This window comes from Rhamphochromis longiceps, linkage group LG4 (genome assembly GCF_057381845.1).
Source record: "Rhamphochromis longiceps isolate RC_006_pf linkage group LG4, R_longiceps_female_GT1.1, whole genome shotgun sequence".
In the NCBI taxonomy this organism is placed as follows: Eukaryota; Metazoa; Chordata; class Actinopteri; order Cichliformes; family Cichlidae; genus Rhamphochromis; species Rhamphochromis longiceps.
Genome location: NC_140560.1, coordinates 13,950,457 through 13,966,427, shown reverse-complemented (window position 1 = coordinate 13,966,427; position 15,971 = coordinate 13,950,457). Strand labels below are relative to the sequence as shown.

The 15,971-nt window shown below is 39.7% G+C and overlaps 1 protein-coding gene across 1 annotated transcript; it reads left to right on the top strand.

Annotated features, from left to right (window-relative positions):
• Nucleotides 1-1,630: 1,630 nt before the first annotated feature.
• On the top strand, nucleotides 1,631-15,743 carry sp100.1 (SP110 nuclear body protein, tandem duplicate 1). Its single transcript, XM_085403394.1, has 16 exons — nucleotides 1,631-1,774; nucleotides 3,261-3,426; nucleotides 3,810-4,025; nucleotides 5,184-5,303; nucleotides 5,508-5,641; nucleotides 5,735-5,779; nucleotides 7,315-7,354; nucleotides 7,969-8,031; nucleotides 8,125-8,247; nucleotides 8,542-8,678; nucleotides 9,807-9,875; nucleotides 11,103-11,239; nucleotides 13,187-13,298; nucleotides 13,400-13,474; nucleotides 14,228-14,371; nucleotides 15,052-15,743. The coding sequence occupies exons 1-16, from the start codon at nucleotides 1,631-1,633 to the stop codon at nucleotides 15,139-15,141; spliced, it is 1,815 nt and encodes a 604-aa protein (XP_085259520.1). The 3' UTR covers nucleotides 15,142-15,743.
• Nucleotides 15,744-15,971: the final 228 nt, after the last annotated feature.

Below are 15,971 nucleotides of genomic sequence, written 5' to 3'. Positions count from 1 at the left end.
GTCACTATAAGACTGGACTCTCACACACGTCACCACACGCACCACCACACATTTCCTATAATCCTATAATTTATAATCCTTATCTTTATAATCTCTTCTGCTATTTGCACATTCTTTACTGTAAATTCCTAAGTTAATTTGTAAATTTTTTTAGTAAACTGTAAATTGTAAATATTGTAAAACTTTTCTTCTGTCATTTAATGGTCGGGCATTGTACAGCTACAAGCATTTCACCCCCATGTCATACTGTGTATGGTTGTGTGTGTGTGACAAATAAAATTTGAATTTGGATTATCCAATTAACCTATCCCCACAAGTTGCATGTCTTTGGACAGTGGGAGGAAGCCGGAGTACCCGGAGGGAACCCACGCAAACACGGGGAGAACATGCAAACTCCACACAGAAAGACCCCAGCCTGATGGTGGAATTGAACTCAGGACCTTCTTGTTCTTGCTGTGCGGCAACAGTGCTAACCACCGTGCCACCAGGCTGTGAAAAAATAAAAACATTAATTCAATCAGTGCCTGCTATTGATAAGCTGGCGTTTATCTCATTAGGCAGAAATATTTACAAAACTAAAAGACTTGAATTACTTCATAAACAAATAGAGCTGAGTGCTGTGGTCATGCTGTGGTTAGCTTTGTCCAAGCACTGTGAAAACCTGTTCCTATATCTCCAAAGGGATTATCAACCAGCTTGTACTCGTTTTCTCGTGTTGACTCACTTGACAAAAAAACAAAACAAAACAAAACAAAAAACGTTATTCTTTGAAGTGCTTGTGTATCAATAATCACAAAAACTAAAGTTATACATGCAGGAATTATTTTCATATACAAATACAAACCAACTATGAAATTATTGATTTATTTTATGTTGTTGTTACTGGAAAAGAAAAAATGTGACATATCTCTATGACGTTATACTCATTTCTGTCTCCCTGCTGAAATAATGCCCCAAGCGGGAGCGCGCATAGCGCAGAAAGCACTGAAAATATTTGGGCCGAGCTGTTTCCAACCACGACATGAATGCTCATTGTTTTATCAAAGAGGCTGTTGAATTTCGCACTATTACTCACTGTGGGCGACCTTAATGAATCCCCCTTTTGTCTCTTCGTGTCAGACGCTCAGGAATGAGTTTGATTTGTTTCGCCCACAGACTGTTAGTCTCGGGTCTACTTTAAAAATAAGCATGGCTATAATTTAAAGGGGGGATAATAAATCTCAGAAATGCGCACGGTCTGCAGTTTTTGGTGAGCCGACAGAAGAGCGCTAGAAAAAGGTTTCACTTTCCAAACGTCACTGAGAGGAGGAACCGAGAAACCAGTATTTCCCAGATCATACACTTTGACCCGTAGAGGGAAAACTTCCGCTTATGTCTGCATCTACTCAACATTGTGATTTTTTGTTTTACATAAACTTGGATTGAGTTTCACTGTGCGCGCATGTAAACGGTGGAGCAGGGTGACGAGACCTGTGAGGAGTTTATTGTTACCTGTTAAACGGCACAAGGTCCACGAATGCAGCGCTTTATTTCTGTGCTGCAGCTCTAATATCACATCGGGGTGATAAGTGAGTGCGATCTCTTGGGAACTGGCACAGTTTTGTAGAAGAGTAGGGAGAACAGACCATCGATGGATCCGCTGGATTTCCTGGAGTTGGAGGAAATGCTGCGCTTTTTACACTGCAATAAAACAGAAATTTCTTGCATGGAAAGCCCGGTCATCTTCCTCTGCAAGCTCAAGGATTACAACCTGATCTCGGAAGACCGTTTCAAGGTGAGGAGCTCAAGTGGAAAGGTTACGCATTTGTTATCAACCTCGTTACAGTCATTTCAGGCGAGTGCTATTTGAATAGGACGTTAATGAGAGAGCGGGAAGTGAACAGCGGAAGTGATACATGATTACGTCAGAGTTGTTGGTACACATGAAGCGTCGATTTCAAACAAGGGAAATACGGCGAACTGACCCCAAAAAGCTGATTCTGTTTATCTGAACTTCTTCAGTCTCAGCTGACTGCAGGTTTTCTCAGCCTTAGCCTACCTTTGCCTGACTGAGACTAGCAACACGGAATGAACAGAATCAACTTTTTGGGATTTACTTACCGGATCATCAAGACACTGCGAATTGACATTCGCCTGTAACTCACACTGCTATTTACTAAAAAAGAAGGCATTTTCACAACCAGAGCCAGTTATTAAAAACAGATTAAAATGAAATAAAATCTGTAGTCTGGAAAAGTCTTAAGTCACGCGTCGTTTTTCCAAATTTTGCGGAGAAAATGGGAAATAAGTTTGTAGATTTATTTGAATGTGCAAACATAAAAGGAAATACACCGAGTATAACGGTCAAGATGATCAATAATATTGACGTCCAGGGTCTGGGGAGGCCAATCCACGACTAACAGTGTTCCACTGTGTGTTTTTCTATCCAGGTACGCTTTTACTGCACTGACAGTGTGTTCGGGATCATTATCATCCTGAAAAATGAAGCCATAGTAACTCCATCAATTTTGGCAAGATTGCAAACACCACTAACTGAAATGTTTTTTCCAAACTACAGTTTTTCAGGTTCATCTGCTGTAGATAGTTCTTTAGACCTACTGCTTCCTTAATTTTCTTCCACTTGGTCAGTTTTGTCAAATCTTTTAAGGACATATTGCACAGCACAATTTAAAATGAGTTCTTTGCTAAGTTTTCTGTTGTGTACAGACATAACTCTGCTTCATCCCTTGAGTTAGGTGGATTTTTTTTATGCTTGAATGATTCATGGGTCAGTGTTAAGTGGCTTAACAAATAATAAAAGCATTCCTCTGAAAAAGGTCAGATGCAAGGACTGGAATGAAAATTGGCAAGAAAGGAGGCAATGTCCAAAGTAAAACTTTATAATTTTTGAAACTATTGATCAAGGCCGGTTAAAAAAAACAAAAAAGACTGTCTCCTTGGAAATAAAATATAAAGTAATGAAAGGTGGGTCACGATTTTTGCACAGTACTCCACCTTACGTAAATATAGGTCCCCATTGTGACGCAAAAAACAGCAGCTTATTCAGAGAAGGAAACGCCCTCTCCTAAATAATCACATATAATCAATCCAATCACCATTATTGGAGTGGCAAACATAAACATCATACTTTTTTCATAGGGGCAGTTTTTTCTAAATCTACTATCATAGACACTTTGTGAAAACGACAGTATGTTGGTATTTACTTACTGAATCCTAGGCTAAACAGCTCAATAATAATTTTCTCGATACTGTGTGTGCAGAAGGTGAGTCGAATGAAGAAAAAAGAGAAGGGCCTTTATGATATCCTGGACTGGTTCGAGGAAAAAAAGTCAGAGCACATCAAACTGTTCTGGAAGTGTGCCTTCAAGGAAACTGTCCTGAGCCACAACCCCAAACTGCAAATGCTGCGCAAAAGCCTCATGGACGGTAAGATATTTCTATTTCATGATGCTCTTAATGACTTTATAATAAGTATGTTTGTGTCTCTGACAAGTTAATTGATAAAGCAAAGAATTGGCCAAAGAAATCTGAAAGGAATAATATGTCATCTACTTTAAGATGAGAGTTTTGTGGTGGCATTAATGCCTTTGCAGGACTAAAAATAATTTGATAGGCTTGTAACCAGTCAAAGAGAACCTCTGTCTATGTGAAGACTCATCTTGTAACAGCTAATATGTTGTAATTTAGACTATATAAAACCTTGTTAGCAAGTGGGCATGCTATGTACTGAGACTTTGAAATTGACCTGTAGAAGTTGTTTGGCCTCTATTAGATATTTATTATGTTCTTGGACTTCAATGTAATTTCAGGGTCTTACCATTTTGACACACAATTGCCTGAGAAAGTTGAAACGGAAGACAACGGTGAAAAGGAAAAAACTGAACATTCAGAAGAAGAGGTGAGGAAAGAAAACTCAGTGAAAAAGAAGAGGAAGTATAGCAAGAGCATATGTGATGAGGATGAGCAGCCTGGCCCATCAGGCCTGTCTACCTCGGCTCAGAAGAAGTCCAAGAAAATATGTTTCAGTAAGTTACTCCTCACTTATGCTTTACTGTTCTCAGCGTGACTATATGCCAACAGGAGTTATACAGTTAAAAAGACATCTCTCATCCTCTAACCTTTAGCAGCTCTCACTGGGGTAAAGTACCCTGGTTCTACCCCAGGCTAGACCCAACCAAAAACAAAGCCTCTTCTCTTGAAAAAGAACATGGCAACATGACTTAGGTTCGAAAGGTTACAAATACATGACTTCTGGAACAATGTCATTTGGACAAATCAGACCAAATGGAGATGTTTGACCATAATGCACATTTAGAGAAAACCAAAACTCACCTCAGCTGTCAATCACAGTTGGTATGTGGTGAAGGGATGATCATTTGGTGGACCTGGGCCTGGACTTTGCCATTATTGAGTCGACCATGAACTCCTTCGTATACCAAAGTGTCCTCGAGTCAAATGTGAGACCATCTGTCTGACAGTTAAAGCTTGGCTGAAACTGGGTCATGCAATATGACAATGATCCCAACCACAGCAGCAAATATACAACAGAATGGCTAAACTAGCAGAGCATGAAGGTGTTGCGACGGACTGGTCAAAGTCCAGACCTCAACGTGATTGAAATGTTGGTGTGGTGGGAAATTAAGACAGCTGTGCATAAACAAATGTCCGCAAACCTCAATGAACTGTGGGCTCGAGTTATTCACAGGACTGCATAGAGTTGTCATATGTTCATTACTTTCTCTTTATGTTGGAAGTGGAATTGTCTCTTCTCTGATGTTTTGTACAAAGTTACACCATTACAGCTCCTCTACTCCATCTGAGTAAATAGTGTTATAGCAGGTGGAGAATACCACAATAATCAAGCTCTACATTAACCTTCAGTTGACCAACTTCAAAAAAGGAACTCTGGTTCTTCCAATCATTCTCCTGAATCCGTGGAAAGGTACCTCCCAAGTGGTCAGTATGAACCGGAACATGTTTGACTCCCTGCCAAGATGGATACAGGCCTCACTCAGTTCTATAAAACTGGAGCATAGCCACAGCCCTTCTTGCTTCTACACCTGCAGCGTTCACTGCAAGATGTCTGAGGGAATGTGGTCATGTCTTTTCCAAAGCCACAACATGTATATTGACTACACTGCAGCATGTTTGAATCGGCATTTATAACATTTTGTATTTCTCAGCTCCTCCCATGAAGAAGGGAGAGAAGGGTGAAATTTGGACCTGGCCCCTCTACAAGTCCCAGCTGCCTGTGACGTGCGGACAGATGTCGGGAACGCTACAACGTGACAAACTGGCTAAAGGTCAGATAAGCAAAGTCTTTTCATTGTTGCATTGCAGTCTACTGCAGCTGCATGTTCTTTGTTCAACAGCTGTGAAATAATAGAAAAATGTACAAGCTAGAAAAAGCGGCAGTTGGGAGATAACAAGAGTTCATTTATGACTGAGATTTAAACTCTGCGTGTGTAAAACATTTCTTTGAATTCCTCCTCCTCTGCATCTCTTAGGAGAGAAGTGCATTCTGGCTAATAAGCAGTGGTTTGCTCCAGGTGAGTTTGAGAGGTTTGCAGGAAAGCAGAGCTGCAAGAACTGGAAGCTGAGCATTCGATGTGGGGGGACGCCGCTGGGAAAGCTTATAAAGGTTTGTCAAAAAGAAAATCTGAACTTATTTGATCAATGTTCCAGCAGTTTCCAGTGTGAATTTCACTTATTTTGTTTTTGTCATTTTTCACAGGAGGGTCACCTGAAAACAGTGGCCTACAAAGGAGGAAATAAAAAAGTAAAAACAGATGTATATACTACCACTCAAAAGTTTGAACACACGTTCTCATTTAATGTTTTTCTTTATTTTCATGACTATTTACATTGCAGATTCTCACTGAAGGCATGAAAACTATGAATGAACACGTGAAATTATGTAGTAAACAAAAAAGTGTGAAATTACTCAAAGCTTGTTTTATAATTTATTTTAATCTTTGTGCTTTGCACACTCTTGGCATTCTCTCTATGAGCTTCATGAGGTCGTCACCTGAAATGGTCTTCCAACAGTCTTGAAGGAGTTCCCAGAGATGCTGAGTGCTTGTTGGCCCTTTTGCCTTCACTCTGCGCTCCATCTCATCCCAAACCATCTGGATTGGGTTTAGGTCAGGTGACTGTGGAGACCAGGCCGTCTGGTGCAGCACTCCATCATTCTTGTCAAATTGCCCTTACACATCCTGGAGGTGTGTTTGGGGTCATTGTCCAGTTAAAGAAAAAGTTATGGTCCAACTAAACGCAAACCAGATGGGATGGCATGTCGCTGTATGATGCTGTAGCAGCTATGCGGGTTCAGTGTGTCTTAAATTTTGAATAAATCCTCAACAGCGTCACCAGCAAAGCCCCCCCACACCATCACACCTCCTCCATGTTTCAAGGTGGGAACCATGCATGTAGAGACCATCCGTTCACCTTTTCTGCATCGCACAAAGACATGGCGGGTGGAATCAAAGATCCCAAAATTGGACTCATCGGACCAAAGCACAGATTTCCACTGGTTAATGTCCACTCCTTGTGTTTCTTGGCCCAAACAATCTCTTCTGCTTGTTGATTTTCCTCAGTAGTGGTTTCTTAGCAGCTATTTGACCATAAAGGCCTGATTAATGCAGTCTCTGAACAGCTGATGTAGAGATGTCTCTGCTACTGGAACTCTGTGTGGCATTAATCTGCGCTCTAATTTGTGATGCTGGTGACTCGGATGAATTTATCCTCAGCAGCAGAGGTGACTCTTGGGCATCCTTTCCTGCGGCGGTCCTCATGTGAGCAACTTTCATCGTAGCACTTGATGGTTTTTGTGACTGCTTTTGGGGACACTGCCATAATATCAATTCTAACAGTTGTCAAAGAGGGCTGTCAGCTATGTACCAACCTGACTTCTGCACAACACAACTGATCCACAAATGAACCCTGACAAGTCACACCTGTGAAATGAAAACCATTTCAGGTGATTCGATCATGAAGCTCATTGAGAGAAGGCCAAAGGTTTGCAATCCTGTCAACAAAGCAAAGGGTGGCTACTTTGAGGAATCTAAAATAGAAATCATATTTAGAGTTATATATCTTTTTTTTCTTTGCTACATAATCCCATTGATCTTGGTTCATATATTTGATGTCTTCAGTTTGTATCTATGATGTAGAAAGTAGTAAAAGTAAAGAAAAACCATTACATGAAAATTGTGTGTCCAGATTTTGACTGGTAGGGTATTTCTTACTCAGAAGTAAATTAGTTTGTTTTATTTTTTTCTAATCTAAGCCACGTGCTTCTTTTTTTGCTGCTAGGCCAAGAAAAGATTGTTCTCACTCGAAGAAGCAACCACAGGTTTGTTCTATTACTGCAAAAACACCGATTTTTATCAAACGTGAGTGTTCTTAACAGCATATAAGCCCACTTTCCCACTGGCTGCTACAAGAGCTTCTGTTATCTCACATTAAATATTAAAGCATTTAAAACTAATGGCATCAATTGAGGCAGGCAGGCAGGCACTGCAGACATTTATAACCCTCCCCCCCTTTATGCTCCAGTATAATAGAAACAGAGCAGAACTGGAAAAGCCCAACGAACTGAAGTCAAAACAATTTTATTTTTGTATCTCAGAAAACTGAAATTTGCCTCAAGGAGCTTCCAATCTGTACAGAAAACAACATTGTTTCTCCTTAGACCCTCAACTTGGATGAGGAACAGCTACCATTAAGATCCAAAATGAAAAACAAGAATATTAATGGGTGAAGGCATACAGCTGCGAGGCAGTGATTCTAGTTTCTCTCTGAGCATAATGATTGTCACTAAAATCTTTTCTGGCATTCTATTAATATCGTGCACATATTTATATTCATAAAACTCTGAATTTAAAATATACATGTGTAAGACAAACATGCACAGGCAAGGCAAGCTTCTTTCCCGCTTGTTTTCATGGATAAAATCCTCTTTTTTAGAGTCGGAGAAAGAAGAAGATGACGAGGAAGACCAGGATTCATCAAGTGATGAACCCACCACAGGTGCTGGTTTCTACAGTGTAATATTTATGATGGAAGCTCTTTTAGATACGCATGGTTGTGTTACATATTATCTTCATAACGTGTCTGTTTTAGATGAAGAAGAGGCAGAAGAGCAGACGGTGCAGCAGCCAGAGGCTGGTCTTTCCAACACCAAAGTGTTCAAAGTTACATGTGGTGGTTTAGCTGGGACGTTACACAAAAAACGTTTTGCATCAGGTATCTTAAAAAAAGAATGTACTGTGATACAGATACAGTCATTTGAAAAAGTTTAAACAGTTCTTTAAAAAAACAAAGTACACTCTGATTACATCCATTGGAATTAAGAGGATAAGTAGCATCCAGGTGCTGCTAAATGCTACTTTGAATTGAATTAAATGGAAAGATTTAGTATTTGGTATTTATTTATTTATTGTCATTGTCAGAGAACAATGAAATTGCATTTGGGGCTTCCGTACAAGATTTTAGTTAAGCTGTAGGAACTTTCTTCTCAAAATGTTTTTCTCCCTCTAGGGACACTTGGCAAGAGTATTCGTACTGAGACAAGCTGGATGACCCCAGTGGACTTTTGTAAGGAATCTGGTCCGACAAATGTTTCCTGGAAGAAAGACATCAGATGGGATGGAAAACCTCTGAGTGCTCTCATGGAGGTGTGTTTACACTGCAGGTTCCTAGTTCACCGCAACTTATCTCTACGCCTTTGGGTACTTTTGTGAGGTACTCTGTGAGAATGAGGGAGGAAAATTACACTTCAAGATTACAATCTTTACATTTTGACTCATATTTATTTGCGGTCATCAATCTTCAAGCAGCTAATATGGTAAAAATATATATCCAAATGTAGGGATGGGTACCGGTGTCCGGTGCCATGATGGCACCGGTTCTGACATAAACGGTAGTAACCAGACCGAAAAGCAGCGCACATTTCGGTGCTTTATTTCGGTGCTTTTTTTTCCTGAGCTGTGATACACTTTAGATTCTAGCCAATCATTTTACGTTTCCGAGGATAGTAGGCGGGGCCAGGTACGTACGTTCTGTTAGAGCAGAGCTACAGATTAAAAATGTCCAAGGCGAAGCGGTCAAAAGTCTGGCTGTACTTCATAGCAAAATATGCAAACTCAGCAGCCTGCAACAAGTGCTTTAAGCTGATACTGTGATACTGTCAAAGGAGGTAACACCTCAAATCCGATGAAACACCTGGCGACGCATAGCGTTTTTTTTAAAAGCCCAGAAATGCGCCGTATTTGATAGCTTGCTGCGAGACCTCACACCGAGCACATCTACTGCGGGTGGGTTGCCTGTTATGCAACATCCCCCAAAAACACGAAGAGGAGAGTCCTGGCCCCTAGCCCTGCCAGTGTAGCAGAAATGATGACGGATGATGAAGGCAGCAGCAGCCGTTCTTCTCTGCGTGAGTAGCTAATTTACGTTGAGTAGGCTAACCACGTTATTACATTAATGCATGTAAGGTGAACTAGCAAACTATGCTCCACAATGAACAAATAATAAAGAATATAAAGACAATTAGGGGCTAATTCAGGAAAAATGAATTGGGTCAGTGCCAGTTTGGTTTTGTAGGATCTTTTTGAATTATAATTTTGAAGTTGCCACTCGTGCCCAAAAAATTACAGGACTTAACAATTTTTTTTGCATGAAACTGTGTCTCACCTGTAAACCCAAGAGCAACTTTAGTCAATATGAGCGTTACAAGCTTTGTTAAACCAAAAGTGAGAACTTATGATTGAAAAATGAATACATTGTTACTTTGTCTCTTTCAGGCAAAGATCTTGGAGATTCATTACCTTCTGTGTCCTTGCCCTCTGTGTAAACCAGATCCTGAAGACCTGGTAAGTTTCAGACAAGTGGCATTTCCTCATGCTACACTGGTTTGAAAAATACTTTCTTGCACAATGCTGTTTTTTCTAAATAGTACAAAATCTGTCTCTCTAAATCTGTAGTATAATTCGACAAACAAGAAACTTTTTTCCTCTCTCAGTTATCTTGTTCTGGTGCAGAAATATGCGATTCCAACCCCAATTTAGAGTTTAGTTGTATTTGTAGCCTAACATCACATACAGGAGTGGGACTCCTTCTCTTTCTGACAGCAACTTAATGGATATTCTCTGCCCTCGGTCACTTTACTGTACATTCAGTGGGTCAGACCAGACATTTACTTGTTGCTTTTAACAGAGCACAACTTTGTAAAAAAATGCTTGCAAATGGATTAAAGTCTAAAAATTAAGACCTTTCTACATTTCCGCACCAACGCTGACCAGAGGAGCACGCGGACATCTCCAAAATGCCTTTGGATTTTTCATTATTCACTCTGCTGTGCAATTTCACATCCATCAGACACTGAAGGGCCTTAAAAATGGACTTTACGTGGCAAAGCCTTTACCGCATTAAACGAAAAATCTGTGACAGGTCAGATTAATGAGTCTGACCAATAATGGATTCAGCCTAATCCTGGTTTTGACAAAACTTTAATAGGAGCTGAAGCTTGATGCAGCCGATTGCAGTAGTCCCTTCCTCTGAGTTTTTATATACCTACAGATCAATCCATGAGTGCTTCCAAAGAAAGAGAGCTCATTTACCAACAAGGCACAGCAGAGGTGGATTAAATTCTACAGGATTAATAAAAAAGTAAAAGACAGTGAGTCTCATCTTCACTTCAGATAGATCTGCAGTTACACTGTCACTACGCAGATGAAAAATAATTTGTTATGAAGCCGTCACTCTCCATTACAGTACTTAAGCTATTTCATTTAGCTATAAGTAAAAGTCTGGTCTCACCTACGGGCTGAAATCTACTAAAGTGTTTATGATTATGCATTACTGTAACCACACGTGAGATGTGGCCTCTCAAAAGTAACAGTAATAACATGGCCTCATGCATGGCCGATTACCTATTGTGAATGTGTGCTGTGGCGGTGCTGTGTTCTTAATTTATAGATGGCAGTTATAAGTTACCGTTTGATGAAGTCAGCAATTTTACATCTCCTGGGTCTGAAAGGCGCTTTGGAGCAGTTTTGTGTACAAACAGATTTTCTGTGATTTATTGTCTGTGTTGCCAGGAGAATGAGAAAAACGATGACAACTGTTGCATCTGTAAAAACGAAGAAGAAGACCAAGAGCTGGTAGTGTGCGATGAATGCCCACGATCCTTCCACCAGAAATGCCACCTGCCACATGTGGACGACATCATTCTGAAGTGAGCCTTACTGGGAGAGCAGCCATTTAAAAAATATTTTTCAAATCAGCTGTTTCTCTTTTGTCCTTTTGTATGTTTTGTTTGAGTCTCTTATATTTTAAACCTGCATGAATTTGTCGTATGCATTGGCAGGAAAGAAACCTAATCAGCTTTAACAGGGTGAAAGAAATGCTCCCATTATACAGTCCTGCAACTGAACTGAACTCAGCATTTTAAAGCAGCACTAATGAATATCCCTACAGCTCTGTGCAAAAGTCTCGAGCCACTTCTCATTTCTGTATGATTTTCTTTCAATGAACCAGACTTTCTTGTAATATTTTAAATTGGCCTGGAGCAACAGTTTTCCAGGTTTACTGAAGAATCCACACTAAACAAAGGGAAAATGGGGGGAAAGGCTGAGGTATGCCAGTTTACACAAGAACTGGATTGAAATTTAGTGGCAAAAGGTCTTATATAATAATGTCATTGATATTTTTGGTCCAAATCGTTGTCTTATTTATGGAGGAGGATGAGAGGGTCCAACACTGAACATCTACAGCTAAATGTAAAACATGGTGGAGGCTCTGGGGATGCAGTTCATCCAGTGGTGCTGGGAGTCTTGTGAAAATGAGGAATTATAAACACAAAAAAGTACGGTCAGATGGAATCTGGAAAGCATCTCATCAGGAGCAGCATAATTTTTCAGCATGACAGTGATCACAAACACACTGCCAATGCAGTAAAAGCATACCTGAATAAAAAACAAAACAAAACCACCACACACAGTCTTGGCCTCCCCAGAGCTCGGACTTCAACATTAGTGAAGCAGTGTGTGATCAGCTTGACAGAAAACCGAATTAAAGACAGTCAAAAATTATTCTCCAAATCTCTGCATCTGTTTCCCTTTATCCATCCATCCATCCATTCGCTTCCGCTTATCCTTTTCAGGGTCGCAGAGGGTGCTGGAGACTATCCCAGCTGTCATAGGGCAAGAGGTGGGGTACACCCTGGACAGGTCGCCAGTCTGTCGCAGGGCCAACACACAGGGACAGACAACCATTCACACTCACATTCACACCTAGTGGCAATTTGGATTATCCAATTAACCTATCCCCACAAGCTGCATGTCTTTGGACGGTGGGAGGAAGCCGGAGTACCCGGAGTGATCCCACGCGGGGAGAACATGCAAACTCCACACAGAAAGACTCCGGCCTGATGGTGGAATTGAACTCAGGACCTTCTTGCTGTGCGGCAACAGTGCTAACCACCGTGCCCTATTTCCCTTTATTTCCCAGAAAAATATTTTTTTTAAATGAGGGGTGGCTGAAGACTTTTGCACAGTGCTGTCTGTGAACTTCTTAACAATTAAGCAAGTGTAAAATAGCACACTTGCTTAATTGTTTTTCCGTCGTTTAAGTAGAAGTACTTTTTCCCAAACAAACTGACAGTCTTATGATGAAAAGACAAAGTTAGGTGCCAGCTGGCAAAGAGAGTGAAGGAGCTAAGGATATTTCCTTCTGGACCTGGTAGATAACAAAACAGGACATTTGCAAATTGACCTGTACCATGAGTCCAAATAAGTGGAGTGTTACTCCAGATCTTCTAGTTCTGTAAACTAAATTCTTGCTCAGCGTTAAATTTTAACATCATTTCCTTTGATTTTTGTTTTAATGTTTTTCACCTTCACATTAAAACTGGTACTAGCTGAAGTCAGGTGGACAGTTTCTACTAAAACAACATTTGTGCTGCTATTATCCATGTATATTGTATTGAATTACACACTACTGTATATGATCCTGGCATACGTTCTGCTTTTTTAAAATGTACCTGTTTTATGTGATAACATGAAGCTAAGACATTCAGCTGTCAGTATAATAAAAATAAAAAGGATATAGCTGATTGAAACAACAATCAAAAGGGTTTATATTTTTAAGACTGATATATATCTGTGTGTGTATGTGTGTGCAGCGACGACAGCCCCTGGTTGTGCACATTCTGCGTTTTTAGAGCCAATCACGTTTGCCTTGACCAGCTGGACGTGAACGCAGTGATGTCTCAGCAAATATCTCAACACATGATGGTGAGAATTTTCTCTGTCTACAACTTTGTCCATGTAACCATCTAACTACCCGTCTCCCTGTGACATTGCTGTGACCTGCCCCTCTGTTGTTTCATCAACAGCAATGCCAGTATCTCCTCCTGAGTCTGCGCAGTGCTGACGAGGAGCAAATGTTTTCTCCAGACCCAATGGGCTATGTAAGTATTTTTTAAGCAAGCAATTTTTATTCATTAGAATCAAGTTTTAAAACATTCATAGAAAATAAAGTGCAGTGCACTGAAAACGTGAGCTATCTTAGCCTTTGCATATTGGTCACACTTCAGATCATCAGTTAGAGTTTCATATTAGACAACAATAAGCTCAGTAAACGCAAAATGCAGATTTTAAATGATGATTTCATTTATTAAGGCAAACAAGCAATCCAAACCTACCTGGCCCTGTGTGAAAAGTAACCGCTCTCCCTTGTTAAATCGGTAACTAGCCAGTTCAGCTTCACTGGCAGCACCAAGGACTAATTGCTGGTAGACCTGTTGAATCAAGAAATCACTTACATGGAACTTGTCTGAAAGAGAAAAGTAGGAAAAATGATCTCAAAAAGCAAAACATCCTACGATCTAAAGAAACGGATGAGAAACAAAGTCATCGACATTGATCAGTCTGTGTTACAAAGCAATTTTAAAGCTTTGGGACTCAAGCAAACCATTGTGAGAATTATTATCCACAAATTGAAAATTTGGAACAGTAGTGAACCTGAATTCTGTGTTTAAAAACAACATTTTGTATTTTCTTTTCCTAAAATTAAAATTAGCTTTGATGTAAAGCATGTAAGTGTACCAAGTTTGCAAAAAGCTAAGAAGTCAGGAAGGGGGCGAATACTTTTTCACAGCACTATATGTGTAAAACTCTGACTAGAATACTCTGGTTTTCTGGATGTCTGCTTTCACCCACAGCTGGCAAACTACAGCACTTCTATCAAGAGTCCGATGTGGCTGGGCAAAGTAACAGAGAAACTCCAGCAGAAACAGTATCAAACTGTCGGCGAGTTTGTTTCTGATGTCCAGCTTATTTTTGCCAACTGTGCGACATTCAACCGGGTAAGAAACTCTTAGTGAAAGTGTGATAATGGCATTCAGTGCTCTCAATAGTCTATTAAGTGCTTGTTTTTATTTTTTATATGGTTTTAAAAGGTTTGCATCTGCATGTAAAAAAGAAGAATTAGATTACATTCACTGCAAGTTTTGGAAACTTCAATTACACCTTACAGTGACAAAAAATGTGATTCTGTATCTCTTTTGGGACTTGGGACTCTGTGTGTTGTGTTGTTAAATGTTTTCAGGACTTTAAGCTTTCACTTTCTTCTGACTGCCATTCAAAGTTTAGTCAAATTGCCTTGTTCAGCTTTTACAAGGCATAATCAAAACAACTACCATCTATTTCACCTTTGCTTCCATGCAGTGCTTCTTCTGCATTTGGGTCCCTGGGGGTCCTGGTCTGACCAATTTCATGGGTACCTGCAATTTCACAGTGGATCTCAAATAGAAAACTTTTGTCTTACTGTCTTTTATTCTCAGTTCTGCTGGAAGTCTCTTCCTGTTAAAAGGGAGTTCTTCCTTCCCACGACCGCCAAGTGTTTGCTCATTGTTTTTTTTCCCCTCAATTACTGTAGGTCCTTAAAGGTGCATTGACACATCTGTAGGATTACAAACACAACTTTTTTAAACAGAACAGAAGTTTTGAAAATAACATAATGACAATCGCTGTTTTTCTTTTTCAGGGAAATCCAGAAATCCTTGCCATCGGCAACCAACTGAGGGAGTTATTTGACAGCGAGTTTAAGAAGGCTTTCAACATCCAAGATCAGTGACTTCGAACCAGTGTGACAGTTTTTAACACTTCAAAGCTGAGAAAACAATCAAAAACGGGTGTTACAGCGATGGCACTGTAGCAAAATGTAACTAGATATCAGTGTTTGCACACAGTATGAATGTCAAATACAGTATACTCTATGTTCATGTGCTGGCAACTAATGGAAAAGCTATTATTGGATAATCCTCATCATAGTACAACCCATTACAGTATAATATTAAATAAAGTAGTTCCGTAGTGTATGTTGTTTACATACAAAATGCACACTGAAAACAAAGACAAATGTCTAAAGGGGAATTGTAATAATGTTTTCTCCAGTTTTGTGCACTGAAACCAAAAACAGCTCTAGTCCTATTTAAAAGGCAAGTTAAAATGATCATTATATATATGTATATATTGCTCCCAGTTTCATTTGTTTGCCCTAACTTTGTTTCACATATAACTGATGTTATATACCATTAAAATCTGAATGTGTTGGTCCAAAGAGGACTATTGTCACTATAGTTCAATTTATTTTTACTGTTATCTGTAACGTGGGGTTTTTTTTAAATAAAATGTTTGTTTGTGTATGCCACAAATAACACATAAAAGAATAAAATGCATTTTTTCTTTTACCTCGTTTAGTATTATTTATTTTAATTTATTAATATTTATTATTATTAATGCAATAAAACGTGCAGAATTTGCCCCTACGTTGGCACGTTGACAGCTAAATCCGGATTCTTTTTTCTTATTTTGAAAATTATTTTTTGGTTTTTTGTTACTAAACATGTGCCAAACGTGCGGTCAGCTGACGTCACCATCACGGTTGCCAGCAGCAAATCCTTG

Bases quoted from the DNA above. Each gene is read 5' to 3' on its own strand.
- sp100.1 (XM_085403394.1), top strand. From the start codon at position 1,631: ATGGATCCGCTGGATTTCCTGGAGTTGGAGGAAATGCTGCGCTTTTTA. The intron at 4,026-5,183 runs GTAAGTTACTCC...TGTATTTCTCAG, and splicing joins GTCCAAGAAAATATGTTTCA to CTCCTCCCATGAAGAAGGGA. The intron at 5,780-7,314 runs GTAAAAACAGAT...TTTTGCTGCTAG, and splicing joins ACAAAGGAGGAAATAAAAAA to GCCAAGAAAAGATTGTTCTC.